The sequence below is a fragment of the Pan paniscus genome, chromosome 7 (assembly GCF_029289425.2).
Source record: "Pan paniscus chromosome 7, NHGRI_mPanPan1-v2.0_pri, whole genome shotgun sequence".
Taxonomy (NCBI): Eukaryota; Metazoa; Chordata; class Mammalia; order Primates; family Hominidae; genus Pan; species Pan paniscus.
The window spans coordinates 100602106-100623496 of NC_073256.2; the positions used below are offsets into that span (position 1 = coordinate 100602106).

General features: G+C 35.1%; 1 protein-coding gene across 23 annotated transcripts in view; it reads left to right on the plus strand.

The window, feature by feature from the left end:
- Positions 1–21391, plus strand: part of RALYL (RALY RNA binding protein like) — a 730691-nt gene that overhangs the window by 673687 nt on the left and 35613 nt on the right. For all 23 annotated transcript variants that reach the window (XM_057303038.1, XM_055116694.3, XM_055116691.3 and 20 more), the window contains one exon: positions 8700–8813. In XM_057303038.1, the coding sequence (XP_057159021.1) occupies positions 8700–8813 (114 nt within the window). The remainder of the gene's footprint in view (positions 1–8699; positions 8814–21391) is intronic.

A 21391-nucleotide genomic window follows, 5' to 3' on the forward strand; every position in this document is an offset into this window, starting at 1 on the left:
GGATTAAATCTAAGCTTGGAGGTAGAATAGTCATGTGGCTTCCAGCATCAATAAGATAGCTCCAAGGGATTACTGCAGAGAGACAGGCAAGCCATAGGCTATAGGTGCAACCCCAGTAAGATACTTGAGTCAGGGAGCTTGGCAGGCCTGGTTTACATAGTAGAAAAGAGGGGCCCCTGGGCCTGCTCCAAGCCAGCCCTGCAGCAGAGCTTCTGTGTAGTAGTCAATGTCATGGTCAGTCACATCCCAGAGATTACCCAGAAACAAGGGGCAGCCAGCCATGATGTACTTGAGCATGATGCCAGCCCCCTGTTATTACAGAAAGACAACAGACTGATCTATTCTATTCATTTCATATAGTTCTATAAATTTAGAGCTCAAGTCACAAAAGCTAACTGTTGATTAGTGTTACTTTAGTGAAACATTAATAAAAATTTATAATTCACTGGCAAGCATAACTAGAATCATGATTTAATATTCTTTTTAGGAGCATATAGGCAGATTACATTATGTATACATATAGGTGAATAAAATATATATGTGCATGTATAAATATTCATTAATTTATAGTACTTTTTATAATTAGGTTGGTTTCTGGAAATAACAAAAGTTTCTAACTCAAATCACAAATGAAAAGTATCAGTGAAGTTTAAAATATACGATGTTAATATTGAAATAATTTGAATAAAGATTTACTAAGGTATATAGCTTACTCTTTAATTAATAGCTGTTTCCAGCATTTAATGGTTTGGCAAGTTCAGAAGAGGAAATTAATGTTATAGCTTGGATAATTTGTCATTTCTTATTTCAGAATTTGTAATATGACTGAATTCTGCTAAGGAGAAAACTATATAAAGAAAATATATTAATGTCATAATTTACCAAAAATGAATACTGATAAGCATTTAAAATGAATTGCTTTAAATAGATTGCCACTAGGCATTTCTGTCCCTTTTAAAATCAAATTGAACTAAAACTATAATCAACTTGTCCTTTCCTGACATCATAGAGTCATAAAATAAAGAAAATGTGACATTGCAGATTAGCATTTTACAAAAGAGAAAACATGAATATCAGTGAGCTTTAGCTGTAGTTTCTTAGTGGAAAAATTGATGCCCTCTGGAAAAAAAAAATTCGATCAAATCAATTTCTTTAAAGAATTAATCTAAATTCTAATGTCTAACAAGAAAGACTCTAGTAAGTTTGAATGCCTTTGGGGACCTGTCAATGCACTTTCAGTGACAGAATAGGTGACAAACTAATATAAATGCCCTGAAGCATCTAACAGGAAATTAAAGACAATTCAATTAAAGTTAAAATTGAGAATTTATCCCCAATGCTAAGAAGGCTTTCTTATGTTGGGTTCCTCCCCTCAAAAGTATGATTGAAATACAGCGATAAAGCATCAACCAGAGAAATAATATTAATACTCAGCAACATATCATTAAACATTCCCATCCATCCATTATCCTAGGCAAAGTATATTCTGCTTTAGAGATTTTTAAAGAGAGAATGTACTATTGGCCGGAAAGGTTAGAGAAGGCTTAACAGAGGATTTTGAATTGAGTTTAGATGAGCCAGTGGATTCGGAAAGATAGAATGAGAGATGCTTGCTTTCTGGGAGACAGGATCTGGGTGGAGAAGAACAGAGGCTTTCCTGTCAGATTGCCTGGAGTGGAGTCTGTTCCATAGTATACTACCATCGTGGCCTTGGGGAAATCCTTTAACCCCTATATACCTCTAATTTCTACCTGGAAATTAAAAATAATATACTGTGTATCCAATAGTTATTGTAAGAATTAAATTACTTATGTGTATAAAATGCTTAGGCACATAGTAGTGTTCAATGAGGTTAATTATTGCTACTACTATAATTATTATAGCAGTTAAGAGTATGAAATATGAAATTGCTGAACCTAGAATCCAATAGTGCCTCAGCCATTTATTATGTGTGTTTTGCAGCAAGGTACTTGCTTGCTGTGCCTTACTTTCCTCATCTATAAAATGGGAATGATAATCTTACTGCCTTCTCTGTAGAGTTGTGAGGATTGAATGAGCCAGCACATGTAGAGCTCTTAGAACAGTGTCGGCTAATATAAAAGCCTTAATAGATAATACTGTGACAGTAAAAATAATAACTATTATTATCTGAAGTGAAGATTTACTGCTAGGAATGTCAGTTAATAAACTGAGGACATTATTATCAAACAAGATATAAAAATGGGTAAAAGGATAATGAAAAACTGTGCAGAGTATTGAAGGGTTTGGATTTCATGCAGGGCCAAGATAAAAAATTCTCAGCAAAGTGCTACCTGCTCAAAATGATATTTTAGGACATCTATATGATGGGTGGCATTAGTTGGCGAGGGCTGCCATAACAAAGTACCACAGTTCGGGTGGCTTAAACAACAGAAATTTATTTTATCACAATGATGGAGGCTGAAAGTTGGAGATCAAAATGTCAGAAGGCTTGGTTCCTTCTGATGGCTGTGTGGTAAGGATCTGTGTCAGTCCTCTCTCATTGACTGGTAGATGACCATCTTCTCCCCATGTCTTCACGCTGTTTTCTCTCTTTGTGTGTCTTGTCTAATAAATTTCCTCTTGTTATAAGGACAAGTTTAGACCCCTCTATGTTACAAGGGCATCACCTGTCCTCTAACTTCAGGCCAGTTGTTCATTTTTTTATTATGGGACTTACACTGTTCTGCTTCATGTTATAGTTATTTGTATGCACATCTAATCTTTCTATTTTCAATTACAAATTCATTCAAGTTAATTATGCTTTGCACAGATTATACTCTTAAACATTTGTGAAATGTGACATCACTACTATTTTTGCTTTTTGCATTTTACTTTTTGTCATACATTTTATAGTTCACTTTGAACCAAATCTTTAGAAATGCTACAGTTCAGAGAAAATTAGTTACAGAATATGTTGCATCAGTCGGTGAAACAAGGGGACAAATTCTGGCCTACACTCCAGGGTCTAAAAGAAATCGGTATGACATGTATTTTCAAGCTATGTGATTTGAGATCTGCTACTTCTGTTACTTAGAAGACTGTTTTTGCTTGCTGAAATCTAAAGTATCTTTTCAGTCATAACTCAAAAACTCATTCTTTTGTGACTATTTTCACAATCAGTTATCATCAAAACTAATTTATCTTTTCTCTTTGCCCACATGGCTGATACAAGTTCAATTAATCAGCACCTAACACAGACAGGTACTAATTTTCCATTGATGAAATAGACATGAGCCCTGAGGAACTATTTCATAGACAAAATAGACATGATCTTTCATTTTCAGGCACTTATATCTGGTCGGGGGCAGGGGGGACCAGAAAATTTAAAAATGGGAGATAATTTCAATATCAAGTGACAGAACATTTTTACTATTTCTCATTTTTTTGTATTTTATATGTATAATAATAAATTACTTACATGTTTCTTGTCTGTCACTAGTTATAGAGTCCATGAGACCAGGGAGGCAGTTCACCATGATGGGCAGTAGGGGGTAGGAGGGTGGGACCTAAATGCCCATGGCTTTGGAGTCAGGCAGCCCACTCTAAACTTGAATTGTTGCCTATTGGCTAAAGCAATCTTTTTAAAGAACATTTTTAAAAATTTTTTAGAAATAGAGTATCACTCTGTCACCCAGGCTGGAATGCAGTGGCATGATCGAATAGCTCACTGTAACCTCAAACTCCTGCACTCAAGCTATCCTCCCACCTCAGCCTCCTGAAGAGCCAGGAATACAGGCGCATACCACCATGCCTGGCTAATTTCCTTATTTTTTGTGAGGTTAGGGATCTCAGCATGTTGCCCAGGCTGATCATAAACTCCTGGCTCAAGCAACTCTCCTGCCTCAGCCTCCTAAAGCACTGGGATTAGAGGCTGAACCACTATGCCCAGCCTGCTAAGCAATCTTAATTAAACACATTACTTAACTTCTCTAATATTCACTATTCAAATCCAAAAGTAAGTTTAACAATTCTGATTTGCATATTGGGAATAAATTAAATGATACACTTGCAGCTTCTAATGAAATGCAAGATGAACAGATGCGGATAGTAGGCATTTAATGAATACTTATTGAATAAAATCCACTCATTCTCCATTTCATTTTCTTTCTAAAAAATGTAGAAAGAATGGGTATAGATGTATGTAGGCATAAGTATTATGAATACATAAATATGCATATATATGTAATTCCCTGTTCTAGGAAATTTCATCTATGGGGTGGGTGATAACCAGTTGCTGCAATTTATTTTAGCAAAATACTTTAAAGTTTGACTTTTGAAAACTATTTTCTAGACTAGCAAATTAGCCTCTTCATAGTAAATTAGCTTCAAAAATTGTATTATGTATTATGTTACAAGGGTATCACCTGTCCTATAACTTCAGGCCAGTTGTTCATTTTCTTATTATAGGATATTTATATATATATATAAAGAAAGGGACAGATGGGAGCAGAGCGGAGGCGTTGAAGTGATCATGATAAAGAGTTCCAGGAACCTTCCTTTTCTTTTTCTGAATATTATTGAATTAAACACAGTGCTTCCTTGATCGTATTTTTCACATGAACTGAAGCTGCATGGCACAATAAAAAGTGTAGAATTGAAAGTAAGAAAATCTAGGCTTCAGCCTAAACTCTTACCTGTGCATATCACATGACTTTGGGAAAATCATGTACATCATCAGATTCTCAGATTCTTTATTGTTGAAATACTGTATTTAAAACTGATTTATAAATTAAGTGATATGCAAATTTTATTTATTTCTTTGTTTTGGACATTCAAATAATGTATTAATGGCTGGGGAAAATAAATAACAAATTAATGTGATTTACTGTCAAAGTCCACATGATTATAAACATTTTTCAGTTTTCTAAATAGTTGATAGGAAGCATGGTATTGGTAAGGGAGGTTATATCTAGAGCAGGGTTTCAATAGTTTGGCATGATCGGCATTTGGGGTCAGATAATTCTGTGATGTGGTGTGGGCTATCTTGTGCACTGTAGGATGTTGAGCAGACTAAATCCTCACTAGAAGCCAGTAGCACCACCCCCTCCAAGTCATAACAAGGAAAAATGTCTCCAGACACAGCAGAATCTCTCCTGCAGAGCAAAATCACCATGTTAAGAACCACGGATCTAGACAGTTCGCTGAAACTTCTTTATTTACCCTGAATAGACTTGACCCAAAGATGATTAAAATAAATTGAAATATTTTTGACCACATAAGTCAGAAATGCACAGATTTTTATATAGACAGATGATATCATCCCGTGTGCCTAATATTCTTTTTGGATTATATCTCATGTCACAGCAGAAGGCACAATCATTTTGTCAACTGTATCAGAATGTAATAACATTTATCACCAAATCAATGAACTCTATAGAGAGAGCAGATCTGAAATGATTTAATGTGACTTATTTTTAAAAACAAAGATACTACAGTGATAGTGATGCAACCTGACTTCTATTTCTCTAGTGTTCTTCTTGCCTAAAAATAAGCTAAAGTAATTTGTCCTAGGAACTTTGTAATTTTTTTAATTTATCACTTTGCTGATTTTTGTTTGGTAATTCTAAATTCAAGCCCTATAATCACTCATAGAAAAATAAGTTGTCCTCAACAAAACAACCAGAGATTTTTATTATGACAGTATGTTTGCTTTTGTGTATAATTTTTTTTTTTTGAGTCAGAGTCTCACTTTGTCACCCAGGCTGGTGTGCAGTGGTGCGATCTTGGCTCGCTGCAATCTCTGTCTCCTGGGTTCAAGCAATTCTCTGCCTCAGCCTCCCAAGTAGCTGGGATTACAGGTGTGTGCCACCATGCCCAGCTAATTTTTGTATTTTTAGTAGAGATGGGGTTTTACCATGTTTGTGTATAATTTTTGACAAGTTTTTTTTGTGGTAAAATTTATCTGGAGAAAAAGAGCAAAAGATATTTTTCCTGTGAAGATAGTATTACCAATGTCTTCTAAAATATCTGTAATGTATATATATATATGCTCAACTACTAGAGAATAGTAAGCAAAAATAGGGATTTAATATAATTCACTGTGCAGGAGAGAAGTTGTTAACAGGAGGGGAAAAAGTAGAAAACAAAAGCAGAAGAGAGCTAGAAAGAGCAGTACATGAGAGATAGAGGAGGTTCATCCCAGGCATTCCATCTAGAAACCACATGTAATAGCACAAAACCGTACCCCATATATAGATAGTGACTCTGCATGAAGAAAAGTAGAAAGTGGACTAAGGCCAATTGGACTAGGTAAGGGGCAAGCCTTTTCCCAAGGACAGCACTGAGATATTGAAGTGTGATGAGGAAACGACTTCTACAACTGCTCAAGAGGCAGCCAAGACTATTTGTAGAGCCTGCTTTGCAGGACCTAGATGAGCATTTGCTGCCCCCCATTCTAAGAGGGAACTGAGCAGCCTGCATAGGGTTAGAGGCTCACTTTAACATTTCCTGATAGGGTCCAGGAAAGAACTGACAGGATTTCCGTGTTACATTTCAACATTGTTTCTTGAGTAACATTAACTTATTAGACCCAAATTCCATAATAATCCAGCTGAGATCTGAAAGATGTTCTTTCAGTGCTAGACCTGAGTCTAGACTTAAATGAAACCTTGGCTCCCTGGAGACTTCTAAGTTCCAGCCAGATGAGTCTATATTGTTTTCTAATGTAGTTTCAATAAAGTGGAGTAGTAGTGGTTTATTCGCTTGTTTTTTAAGGCAATACATAAATTAAAATTAGTCAACTGCATTCCTGGGCTAAGGAGTAGCTCTAGTTGCTAAGAAATATATTCTGTTAGTTTTCAGCTATAGTCCTATTTATTTCTCCTGCATTGAAATCTAATGTTATAAGATAAAATATTTTCTATTAAATTTGATACATTTAAGTAAAACTACATATGCCTTCATCAAAGGAATGAGTACCACTCTTCAAAGCAAAATCAATTTGCAATTGTGACAGATGATGTTTTTCAAATTTAGCTGCAATTCCACAATGGTACTTTGATGTCTTTGAAGTAATTGACATGAGGAGTGATTCTCTATTTTACCCTGTTCTACTTTCAGTTTAGTCATTCCTCAGAGGGATACTCTAGAGGGCCCATGCTTCTTGCAGTTTTTATTTTGCAAACTACTTTGCGTTGTAAATAAAAGTCTGCTTTAAAAAAAATCTGATTTGACAATGGGAAAAGTTTTCTCATTTTTATATAAAAATCTGTTCTTCCCTTAAGATTTAGTGTTTATGATCCATAATATATCATGTATATTATATCATTTATCTTAATCGACAAATAGTTCTATTTTAAGCAAACATAAATTGCATTTTGTTTTTGTTTTTTTATTTTTTCAAAAAAGTCTGAAGACTAAAGAATCAAGTTAAACACTCTAATTTCCTCAGAAATTTCTGGGGAATATCTAGTCTGAGATTATTAGAAACCAGAAGGAAAAGAGACAGAAGATAAATAGACTGGAAACAAATAAGTATCCAAGATATTGAAACTTGGCTCTTGAATGAGGTGTGAATACTGCCAGTCCACCTAATAAAAGCTCGGAGGCAGATATAGCTGTTCCATTGTAATAGCTTTAAAATCTTTCATCTCTGATTGTTGTGGATTCAAAATATTTCTAAATTCCATTATCCATTTGCATACCCTTCAGTCAAAAGATTTAGGATTAAATGCTCGTGTCACTGAGAATCCCTATTTGTAACTGGCAAAATCATTCAGTATTCCAGGATCACTAGAAGTAATGAGAAGTTGATAAAATTGAAATGGTTTTCAGAAAAATAAGGACAGTGCAGTAAATTTTTTACAAATATAAACATATTTCATTTAAAGAATTGTCTTCGAAATATGAGATTGTTCTTTCCTTAAGCCTTTTTCCCTTATAAAATAATTACTGTAGTCAATAGTAGGCTATTTATTGTTGTTTTTAACATCCATACTTGGCAAAATTAAAAGTTGTCATCTTATGTTAGTCCCCAGTTGTTTTCTTTGAAACTGTACTAAACTCTAAAAATCTAGAATGGGAACTACTACTATTGAAATTATCAGTGAGAACTTCTGTGATTTTCCTTTCCATCAAGCCCAGGGCTTAGAGGGAGGCATGAGTTGTAACTCACTGCCTTAGTTTTATTTAGGAAAACTGAAGCTTCATAGCAGCTTTGAGTGAGCTGGAAAGAGTTTTCTCGCATCTAAGACATTTTCTTTAAAGGATAAATTGTACATCCTGGTTTCCATCAATCTTCAAGGAGCTGGATTAAAATATCATTGACTGCTGAAATACATGTTACAACATAGTTCCTCAAAGTAGTATCTGTCATGATTTAATTATTGCTTCATCTGAATCCCTCTCACATTGAAGATTTACTCTATTTTGTAAAATTTAATTTAGCATCATTGGGTTATTTTAAAAAATATTTCTTAATTCCATTATCCATTTCCATAACCTTCAGTCAAAAGATTTAGGATTAAACGCTCATGTCACTGAGAATCCGTATTTGTAATTGGCAAAATCATCCAGTATTCCAGGATCACTAGAAGTAATGTGAAGTTGATAAAATTGAAAAATGTCCTATGTGATTTGACACAGACTTGAGAAAATACGGGGTCCCTGTGAGTTCGGTCCTAGGTGAGTTATGGTGCATTTGATGCTCTGTTGTTTTCTTCCTTCTTTCTACTTTCCAGTGAAATCAGATGAGTTACAGACCATCAAGAAAGAATTAACCCAGATCAAAACTAAAATTGACTCCTTGCTAGGGCGCCTGGAGAAGATTGAGAAACAGCAGAAGGCGGAGGCAGGTAAGTGATCTGTGATCACAGACAGGTCAGAATTGAACCAGTGAAACGTTGTCAATCACAGAAGCAGTACAGGGCCAGGAAGACACTGGCTGAGTTTAACAGCGTTTAATACAGATATGCCAACAATGTCTTTAAGCCAAGAGTTGCAATAATAAAATGTGATTTTTTTTCTTTTAGAGAACATGAACTAATTTTTCTAAGGTTCATACTAAAAATAAAAGGCAAGGACAAGTGTTTTGATGGAATAATCAGTAGTAGTTGAGTCACAGTTGAAAATTTATCTCAATATCAAGTAACCTTTCAGAAAATAAAATCAATTAACAGAATAATGCTATCAGGCTAATATAATATTCATATATAATTAAATTAACTTCAGCAAAATTTGACAGGTTTCAACAATTATTATAATGCCCAACTCCTGCCTTTGCTGCCACCCTGAAAGACTTCAGTACCCAAGTTCAGGAACATCAAGACTAAGAGCATGCACCTGGCTACCCACAGGCCAAGTTATTTGATCATATATTTTACAATTTAACAGCCTCTGTCTTTTGAATTATCAGCCCTGACCCAGCTCCTTTCTAGTACCAGTCTAATGCTCTTTTCATATGGCTACAGATATTTTTTGAGTCACAAGTATATGAGACCTGGTATAAACTTAGAAGTAGGCCACAGTTTGAAAAGTGTGCTCTATGAGGCTTTAGATGCCTCAGAAGCCTCCTTGGAGTTAAGATGGGGATTAGGAAGAGACCCGGTAGGTAGACAGACTTATGCCTCTTCGAATCCCAGCCCTTCCTCTGACCAGTGTAACTTCCCTGTATCTGTTCTAGATACTGGCATTCAACATAAGACTTAATTTGCTGGAAGAGTTCCATTTCTTATAAAATAAATAAATAAATAAAGTGTGAAAGCCCTTGATAAATCCAACCTCTTCATTTTGCAGATGAGAAAACAAAGGCTCAGGAAAGTAAATCGATTTTCCTAGACCTGTATATCTAATTAGTGATAGACCTCGGTCTCAAACTCAGAGCTTGTAACTGAATTTAGTGCCCTTTCCCATTTACAGCCCCAATCTCAGGTTCTCCTCAGAGCTTTGTCCCAGGATTTCACTAAAGTAAGGCTATCTGGGTGACACCTAAATGATGAGAACTCATGGGGACCTAGGGCCCCTGAGCTACCACACACAGGAGCCTGTCAGTTTGTTGACTCATATCACTGGGGTGAGGGTTGGAGTGTACCCTTGGCGGTGAGCCATACAGGGCTCAAGAATGAAAAGAAGCACATTTGAGGTGGTAGTGTAGCATAATGGATGAGAGAAATAACTCTGGTTCAAATCGCTATATACCACATTCACAGTTTTCTCATTTATAAAATGATACTGATGGCTGCCTCACATGGTGAGTAATGAACAAAGTGGCATATGTAAACTATATAGCACAGAGTTAAAAATATAATAATTGGAGTTATCAAGGACTAGTAGCAACACACCCATGTACAGGCAAATGGACATTTCCTCCGACTTTCATACGGCTCATTTTTAAAAAACACAAGCCATGTACCTAGCACGTGGTCAACTCACACTAACCCTTGTTAAGGTAGATGAGGAATGATAGACTAAATGGAATCTTTCTTAATTAAAGATTTCTATTACAAATGTATTTCCAATTCAGAAAGGCATACTTGCCTATACTTTTTAATAAAAAAAATAGATTTTAGAAAGTTTTTAACATGCTGTCTATGGCACTGACGTGTTACTGTAACTGAAATATTCTGTCATGTTGCCTAAATCAATATTTCCCTTTGAGGAACCCTGTAAAATTCATTATTATGTAAAACAACCCTTACAGCAAAGGACTTTGATAACCAATTTGCACTTCAGTTTAAAGGATTATGGAGAACTCATTTAAATATAAATCACCTCAAAGAGAAAAATGTGATCCTTATTCCATCATAATATACCTTTCAGTTTGCTGCAATGACTAATACCTTCCATATATCTTTTTGGAAGATCATTTAGAAATGTAACACTAAAATTCAAAGCTTGCATCTTTTTTTCATGAGATGTCACTTACTTTTGAACATGTTTAAACTTTTCCAGTCATGAGACAGTTGCTTTTAAAATAATAAGACTTAGTCCTTTGATATTCATGTCTTTCTCTTTAACTTTTTATGAAGAAAATGAATTAATTTGTAACTCCATTCTTTTAGTAATTGTTTCCTGAATAGTGTATTTATAGAAATAAAAGATAAATGTTTTATATATTTTACTATATTTTCTTTATGAAAAAAATCAGGTTTGCTTGGAAAGAATTAACACTACCTTATGGAAAGTAGAGTGAAATGCACTAAAACTCATTTTAAAATGCTCAATGGCTCCTTATTCAAGGGGACAGTCATTACAATGCTTAATTAGTTGAAAGCTAATTACTTGGTAGCTAGCATTTACTCTTCATTATTACTCTTTCATAAATTTCTCACTCCTAATTTACTATTAGTTATTTATTTAATAGTGAAATTTTCCAGCAGAGAAATAATGGCAGGAAGGAGATGGAGAATCTGAAAGTGTGGGGAAGGACACACAACATGGGCTGTGCCTGAGGTCAAGTTCCATGGTATCTTTTTTTTTGGAAGCGAACTCCTAAGCTCTCAGTACATTACTTTGGATTTTCTATACCTTAAATTGCTCAAGTAGATGTGTGTGTGGTGTCCTGTCATTTGAGATTGTTAAGTTCCTCAGAACAAGATCATGTCTTCTCTTCCCTAACTCTACCCAACACCAGGTATTATGTACTGGGCACAGCTTAGCAAGTCATTTAACTCTCTTAGGTCTCAAGACTTTCAAATGTAAACTAGAGGAATGGGTTATGGCCTCAAATGTATATTCTGGCTTCTAAAACTATGATTACTGTGAATCCACCATGCGTGTATTATTTTTTCCATTACATCACACAACTTCTTTGGGGATATAGTGACTATGTAGATTATAGAAAACCACAAGTAACACTTAAAATCAGTTCGGCCAGCAATTTTGCCTCATTCTTAGATGATTCTTTTCTTTTAACAGAGCCCCATATAAGTTGCCACATATGCATAGCACAAATTACATGCTTTACGCAAAGATGTTAAGTGACCAAAAACAGTGAAAAGCACAAGAAGGTAAAGTAAAGACTGGATATCATGCAATGGGCACAGTTACTCCATGGGTAACTACATTTTTTAAAAAATTACATTTCAAGTGCAGACTTTCTGAAGTGAAAAGGCAATTATTAGACATTATTTAGTTCAATTTTATTCTCACTGTTATTCCTGATACATGAGCAGCCAAGTCTGACTGGGACAATTCCAGTGATAACATTGGGATGTTAGACTTACGTCTTAGAGAGGTTACAAGCAGGAGTCCCACAAGATAAATTCATCCTACCCATATGTTTGGTATAAGAGATGAAGTTTTCAAAAATAAATTAATGTCCAAAAATTGGAGTATTGTAAACAAATCTCAAAATATGAGCTCTTTTGAAAATATTGAACTTTTCAATACTGCTACTCAATCACTCTACACATGGCATGCACTTTTCAGTTTGCTAATATCTTTATCCAGCCAGTTCATGTATTTATATTATCTATTTGGTCCCTGTTCACATTCATGTCTGAGACTCCCATTGCAGGTTTTCCTTACACTGAGCTAAAATGTATTTTGCTTTCACTTGGTTCAGTTATCACTTTTATGTTCTCTGAAAAGAAACTTAATGTCTAATTCTTTGTGATACAACAGTCAATTAAGAATTTAAAGGGAGTGGCCGGCCGCGGTGGCTCACGCCTGTAATCCTAGCACTTTGGGAGGCTGAGGCGAGTGGATCACTTGAGGTTAGGAGTTCGAGACCAGCCTGGCCAACATGGTGAAACCCTGTCTCTACGAAAAATACAAAAATTAGCCGGATGTGGTGGCACATGCCTGTAATCCCAGCTACTCAGGAGTCTGAGGCAGGAGAATTGCTTGAACCCAGGAGGTGGAAGTTGCAGTGAACTGAGATCACGCCACTGCACTTCAACCTGGGTGACAGCGAGATTCCATCTCAAAACAAATAAATAAATAAATATATATATATATATATTTACACACACACATATATATATACACACATATACGCACACACACATATATTTAAAGGGAGCTATAGTATTCTAACCCCTCCAAAACCTTTGAACAGAGAGTTGATATCATTGGCCTATGGGTATTCATCTTAACTGCATTCAAATTTTGATCACAGCATCGTAGAGGCCTTTTTGGTCTAGAGAAATATCAACAGTTCCTTTAGTTGCTTCTCATTTAACTTGGTTTTGCACCTTAAACTATTGCCGTCTCTCTTCTCTAGTCATTATGTAGTTTGTCAACACAGATTACGTTGCTCAGAATGGAAAGTGTTGCTCCAGATATGATCTGACTGCTGTAGCCTATAACATGACTACCATTTCTGTTCTGAATACCTTACTGCTCTCATTGACACTTCAGATTGAATTGGTGATGCTTCCGGTTAAAGATGATGAATTAAACACATGAATTGAGCAGTGTTTTCTCTTGAAGCTGCATTAAAAACAAGGAAAGGGTTTAGCAGCTGGACAGGAGGTATACCTAATTTAGCACATCCTAGAAATCCAAGTCCGATTTTAATCACAAACTCCCAAAAAGCTCAGAATTCAAGGCATCATATTCCCCTGGAAAATAAATGGTTGAAAGTCTGTTTAGGAAACAGATTCCTATGTCCCAGCTATCCCAACTGCACTTTGAAAGAAGGCTGGAGAAGTTTCCTCTAGTGAAGGTAAAACAGTGGGTCTCAGGGCTGGTAGACAATAAGGAAACTTGAGAGCACTTAAAAGCAGAGAGGGAGAAAGTTTCCGTAATTACTGTAGAAATGCCCACCTTCTCCCTGACTCAGCTACCACAGCACTGGCAGGACACTAGAAGAGTCTTCAGTTGAGAGCATGAGCAGCCCAAGAGGAAAGACTTAAAGATGCTGATAGAGGGTCAACTAAGGAATCACTCAGCCAGACCACCTACAGATACAGTATCTCTCTATACTTACAAAGTTGCCAGTCAATATTTTAATGCCCTACTGTTAATGTGAACAAACAAGAATCACCAGATCAAAGAACATAGTTAATAAGCAAATGCCAAAAAAAAAAAGTCAGAGGAAACAAACATATACAGGAAGAATAAAACTTCAAAAAGAAAAAAAAAAAACACTAATACCCTCAGAGAAATGAGAAGATACTGTAATAAAAACATAAAATTATAAAACTGAGTATTCAAAGTGCTGATAAAAGAGCTTTTATAAATTAACATATGATAGCACAAATAAATAACTCAATACAATGATTGGAAGACAAAATTGGAAAAACTCTCCCAGAAAATATGGAAAAAAAAAACAGAAATGGAAAATAGGGGAAGGATATGAGAATTACATGATGAATATCTGAATAAGCTTTAGTTTCAGTTTTCCTAGGTCATCTGTATTCATTCTGAGTTGGGTTTCAGTTTACCTATGTGGGAACCCAAGGCACGGGAACCATCTCAGCCTAATGGCCTTCCAATTAACTGTTTTAATATGCCCTTTCTCTGAAAAGTACTAAAAAGAGTACTTCACCAAAACACAGCGATAAACCAAGAAAGAGGAAAAACAGAGCCTTCCTAAAGCATGGACTCTAAAAGCAAAAAACAAAAGGAATTCTCAAGATAGAGGTAACAGAGATCCTAGGAGATGAGCTGTGCAAGAGATCTGGAAAGAAATGAGTCCAGATCAGAACTGCTCAAAAGCTCTGGGATAGACTTCTTAAGACATCAAAATTGATGAAATAGCTACTGGGTGGGAAAGAGGATTGGTTGAGAAGGAGGGGTAGGTTTGCATAAGTACGTAAAGAGAAGCACATAGAGAACGAATTTTTGAAACTTGAGGCAATTTTTAATTCTAGAGAAAATAAAATATTCTTCAGGAAAGAAAAAGTATTCATCCTGTAGTAACAGCTTAGCTGCACAAAGTACTTTCACCGTAAAAATTGTGTAAAAACTGAAAATTTATTAAATCCAATTTACAATATGATTCTCTAGAGAGATGGGAAGTGAATGGGGATTATAGGACCAAGAACTGAATCCTCAGCTTCCTAGGGATAATGTCAACAGACAGTGCATAAAACTGATCGAGAAGTAGCAATATAAACAATATTTAGAGATAGGAGTGCATGTATTTAAAAGATTCAGCCAAGTGAGTGGAAAGCCTTCAAGGAGCTGGAAATGGTGAACAGGTAGGAACAAAACGCTGCTGTTTTCCATAGCAAGCTTGTAGAAATATTTGAGTACAAAAATTAAATATTTTAAAGAAGTTAAATATAAGGGGGTGAAAAGACATTGAGTTGTCCTTAGCAACTAGATCAAACCTTTCAACTGCTTACTGGAGTGCTTCCTGTAGCTATCCCTCAGTTAACTGTAAAGGCAAGATTGCCCTGGACACTTACTAAAAGCAGCAAGGAAGGCTTTGTTCAAGACTATTGCAATAGGAGATAAAATTGAACTCAACTCTGCAAAAATAAAAGGCAGGATAATTTTTTGAATTCTAGAATGAGCTAAAGGCAGGCAGATTCTTGAATGCTGGAGCAAGCTAATGGAAAAGTATTGGGGGATGTTGGAGGAGGATATTTGGCCACCATCTGTGTTTGCTAATTAGCTCTTATTAAAGTTAGGCTGCTACTCTCCCAAGGAGACTGGAAGACAATGGCTCTATCTTATTCAATGATAACATGTCAAAGAGATAGCTCCTGAATCTTAAGAAAAATATTCCTGGGTTACAGAAAATTTGCCTCTCAAATGGGCAGAGAAAGAATTTACAATTGCAAGTTTGCTAAAGCAAACACTCTAAGGAAAGGATGCTCCACGGCCTATGGTCAGGAAGAAACCTACCTGTAGTTTAGTCAAGCCAAGGGGAATATTGAAGCCATCTTGCGAATAACTCAATCACAGTCTTTCAAAATTGAATTCTTTCTCCTCACTTTCCTACCTAGATATACTCCTCTGTACCCTATCTCTGTCATCACTATTACATAAATCCTGTCCATCAAATTGCCAGTCTCAACATTATCCTCTATTCCTACCATAGCAGTGTTGCCAAATCTTACCTTGGGTATATTTTTCACCCCTTCCCTCTATTTTCCTAAAGATACGCCAATACCCAAACCCTCATGATCTCTCACATGTTCTGTTGCATTCATCTTATTTTTTACACCAATTTATTGAGGTATATTTTACATAGAATAAAATTTACTCATTTCAAGAGTATAATTCAATGACTTAGTAATTTTACCAAGTGATACAACCATCACCACAAATCAGTTAGGACATTTTCATCCCCCTAAAAATCACCTTTTAGTTGGTCTCCACTTCTGGTTTGCTTCCTCCCGAATTCACCTTCCTTGTGGAAAACAGATTTACATTATCTAAGGTCCCAGACAGGAATAAAACAAAACTAGGTTCACATCCCACTAGAGACCTAGTTTAACTTACTAACTGAATGAAATTTGGAAAAGTCCTTATAAAACCTATTAAATGGTTTTATAAGGATTATATAATATCTCTACTAAAACCATTATTAGATTTAAATAAACACAATTATATACCAGTAATTTTTAAATGATTTATGTTGCATTTGTGTCATCTCAACAATCTAGGGTATTTCATGTGAACAACTTTGAAGCCATTTCCTCCAAAAATGTACTCACATAACTAATATATTCATCTAAAACATTCTATGTAATTTTCCTGATGTTCATTTATGTGGCTGATAGTAATACCATCCAAAATAAGTTGTATTTTTCTAAATGGAATTTATTGGAACCATTGAGTTAAATTAATACTATATACAGGTGTTGTAATATAAAATTTTTCTTAAAATACAGTTTATGCTTGTATGCAAAAACAATGATTCAAGGATACTAACTTGGCTCTAGTGAATAATGTGACTGTTTTTGTATCAACATTCTTTCCAACCATCTGCTAAGTACAATTCAGCCAGCAATTATCTAGCAATTAAGCCAGCATGTCAAAAAACTTAATTGCCAACTCAACCAATTTTCATAGTTATATTAATGATAATAGCTATGCAGCAAACTCAATTTAATAAAAACACTTTGAACATAAATCCCAACAATTCTAACTTGTTTTCTGAATTGTAGATAGCTTTTTGAAGTAGAGATGAGATGTGCAGAAAAAATATTTGAATATGAGGATTGGAATTTAATATTAAATTCTTTTCTTTCATGGTTTTTTAAAGCTTTAGGCATTTTCCCTTAAACAGAAATACTTACCTGTAATTTGTACTTCTTTTCCTTTGATAGTCATTGTTTAGCTAACTAGAACATGTGCCCCTAACTAAACAGACTTCTTCATTCTTGAACTTAAAATTGGTTATTGAAGAGATTTGAAGTATTCCCTTGGTATGTCAAATTAGGCCTTCTTTTTTTAGAGATATATTAGAAAACAGCCAAGGTTGTAAGATCAGAAATTTAAACTTGGAATTCCAGCTCTTGCACTTATTACTGTGTGACCATGAGCACTTATTTGTGCCTCAGTTTCCCCATGTGTAAAATGATAAATAAGCCTACATTGCAGTATATTTCAAGGACTAAAGTTAATGAATCTTACATGGTCAGCACTTCATAAGCACACACTAACTTGTAGCCATTATAAACCTTTTCTTTTTGTAATCCATAATGTAGGTGTCTTAGAGGTGTCTTTTTACATAAGCTGTTGGCTTTTTGGCTTCTAATCGACCTTTAAAAAAAATCTAATACTCATTTCTCTTTTCACAAAAGAAATGCTATGGTCATCCATCACTCTGACTTAAAGAAGCCAACAGACACTCCAAAAGATGCCAGTGTTCAAAGGCAGCCCTCCTCCAATAAGCACTGGAAGACTTCATATTTCATTTTTCTCTTGAAGACTTGTCAATATAAACACAAACAATTTTCTTCCCAGAAAATTTCAGACCTCACATTTTACTTTGACTTTGTGGTTTGGGATTGTCATGTAGAATGTGGCAACGAGGTTTTTCAGTTTTGTTTCTTTTTAAGTTATCTTGGATTTATATTTTTGTTACCATGGTGTGCAAAATTCAACTGTCACTTTAACTGAAAAGAATTTGACACATTTGATATTTATTTTAATTAGTTGATGCCACAATTCATTAATATATTCAGCAAACACTTAACTTGTGATTAAGGGTCTGAGTTAGCCACCAGGTAAACAAAGATGAATAATAAAAATGTTTCTGCCCCAAAGAAGCTTTAGCAGCAGAGAGAGAAATGCACATACACACAAACACACATATACACTCACACAATCACATTGACAGTAAAAAGAGTGATGACTAGAAGAATAACTATGCAAATAAAGAGAATTGTATAAAGTTAAGAACGAACTAAACATTACTCATCTCTAAGAAAAGTAAAATTAGATAATTATTCATAAAAAAAGAACAAGTTGCTTTATCTCTACTTCAGCAACGTAATTACTGAATCAAAACTGCCTATTAAACTGTGAACCAACAGTTTCATAAAGAAGATGTGTTTTCATGTGTGATTTTATTCATGGAACCTATCATTGTTTAGTGATTATAATATTTCCCATTGAGATGATGACAAAAGCTATGTTGACTACCTATTACTAACACACAGGCTGATTGTATTTGTTAAACTCCTATGAATCAATACCATTATAATTAAAGCTTTTTTCCCCTCAACTCAGATAATGACTTCCAAGCATTTAGCTTTCAAGTTAATGATTGGATGATGAGAATAATATATAGGATTTTTTGCAATGAACTGTATTAATATACCACTGCCTTTGAAATACATCGTCAGAATCACATGTATATTGTATGTTAATACAAAAAATAGAGTAACTATGTCTATGTACTATATACTGTATTAGTTTGTTCTCATGCTGCTAATAAAGACATACCCAAGACTGGGTAACTTAAAAAGAAAAAGAGGTTTAATGAACTCACAGTTCCATGTGGCTGGGGAGGCCTCACAGTCATAGCAGAAAATGAAAGGCACATCTTATACGGCAGCAGGCAAGAGAGAATGAGAGCCAGGAGAAACGGGAAACCCCTTATAAAACCATCAGATCTTGTGAGACTTATTTACTATAATGGGGGAAACCATCCCCATCATTCGATTATCTCCCACTGGGTTCTTCCAACAACACATGGGTATTATGGGAGCTACAATTCAAGATGAGATTTGGGTGGGGACACAGACAAACCATATCAGTACTGGACTATGCCTGTCTAAACATAGAACTAAAAAGGCCGTGTTGAAACCAAAACCCAAAATAATCTTTATAATGCCTGATTCTTAATGATCAGTAGGGGCGAATAATTTTGACATGGGAAATTTGTCTATAGCAATCAAGAAATAAATATAGATTCAACTCAAGAACTGTTTTGAGCCTGTTATAACATGTTTGTGTGGTCTTTGCAGTTTAAAAAACACAGTCACATCTTTTTCTTCGTTAGAGCACACAGCAACTCTGAAATAGATGTTATTTTCATGCTTACCTTTTAGAGAAGAAAACTACAATTAATAGGACTAGTAATTAGCAGAAGTATGGATCTCAAACCCTATATCCTTCCTGATACCTTATCTCTTCATGTGCAAGGCATTCAGTGAGGGGTACAGAGCACATCAAAATGTTTTGATAACTGACTTGAATTGTGCCTTTCAGTTTACTAAAGATCGACCTCTGTATCATCCTTTTTGAGTGTGACAACGATCTTCTGAGGCAATAGCTCAAATTTCCAGGAAGCTTAAACACTAATGAGAAGAAGATGAGAAAACAGTAGAACTAACTATAAGACAGCATTTGATCAGGGCCTTGGTTGATCAAAGAGGGAAAGATTACATTCAGCTGGGAAGATCAGGAAAGTCAGCTTTCCTGATACAAGCTGAAACAAATTGATACATGAAGCCAGATGAGGACTATGCATGTTTAAAGTGTGGTCCTACAGGGGTCCTTTGAAAATCTGCTATGCTTCCTTGGCCAGAGATCTTCTAGAGAAAAAATTATATATACATACACACACAAACACACACACACATATATACACACACATATTTGTATATATATTACACACACACATATATGTATATGTTACTTTCAACATCAAAAAGTAAGAGTTCTCAAAGAGCAAATATTTCTGGAATCATTAGAGAAGAGATGGATATACTAGGCCAATTGAATTCCTGATATATGTCAGTCTTAAGCAAAAGTCCATTTATGTGTTGTAACAAAAAGATAAACACAATGACCTGACATTGAGAATGTTTGGGTTTAAAAAATGTATAAGATTCAAAGCATTTTTCACTGTACAGAATTATAAGAATCCCAAATTTCTATTTCTCTCTCTTTCTTCAGGTACCAACACTAGGTCTTGAAAGCTAGGGCATTTTGAACAAGCAGCAGGGTGACATAGAGTGGCAAGAAGTGAGCAGTTTAGATGATGTGTACAAAAACTTCTTTTAGGAGGAAGAGTGGGGGGCCAAAACCAGAGTAGCCACCTCCATTGTGCAGTCAAAGGATCAGTGATAGGAGAGGCAACAGAATAGAACAAGAGATGTGATTAATGGTAAAGGATTCAAAACTGTCCAATGCTCGAGCTAGTCAACTTATCACATCATTTTCTCAGTGGAGCCTACTAATAGATGTGTATGTGGGTTAACCTAGGTTACAGATCTAGAACTGTAGAGCACAATGAATGACATGTGGAAGGAAAATGAGAATAAAACCTAGAAATCTTCAGTAAGAGTAAAATTGAGAGTGTTTTTGGTCTTTCTTGCCTTATTTAACTTCCTTTGAATTCAAACAACTGAGTCTTCTCTAGATTAAACAGATTTTTTTCTTTAACTCACTTTTACCTTCTTAAATTGGATAATAATTTTCTATATTTAGAAAAAATCTTGGTTACATTTTACAATAACCACTTTATAGTCTTCATAGGACTTTCTGTGCTAAATGTTATATAGACATTAGGAAAAACGGGAAGAATTTATGTACTATACTTCCTTCCATCAGTACATCTGTATATGCATATCAAGATTAAAAAGTATAATTTTAAAAGCAGAATTCACATCCTTACTGCACAAATAATGTTGTTAAATGGAGAAATTTGAACCTAATAAGTTGATTTTAAAAACATCAAGGCGTGTATAGCTTGTGTCTATTTATATGAAGTAAATGTCTTTCTCTTAATGAAAAAGAGCCTATGTTTTGGTCATTTATGATACCCATAGTAATTATTTCCAGCCTTGGTTTGATCTACCAGCTCTTTTTCTCCTCTGAAACACAGCCTCAGCCCCATGAGTGTTGTTCTGTGATCTCAACAGGCCTCTTGATCTAACTTTACTGTTGTTGTTATTCAGTGAAGAGCATACCATCTACCTTTTGTATATAATAGAACACATTTATGTAGTCCTTTATAATTTGCAAAACATTTCCCAAATATAAGCTCTGCTAATTCTCACAGTAAAACCCAGAG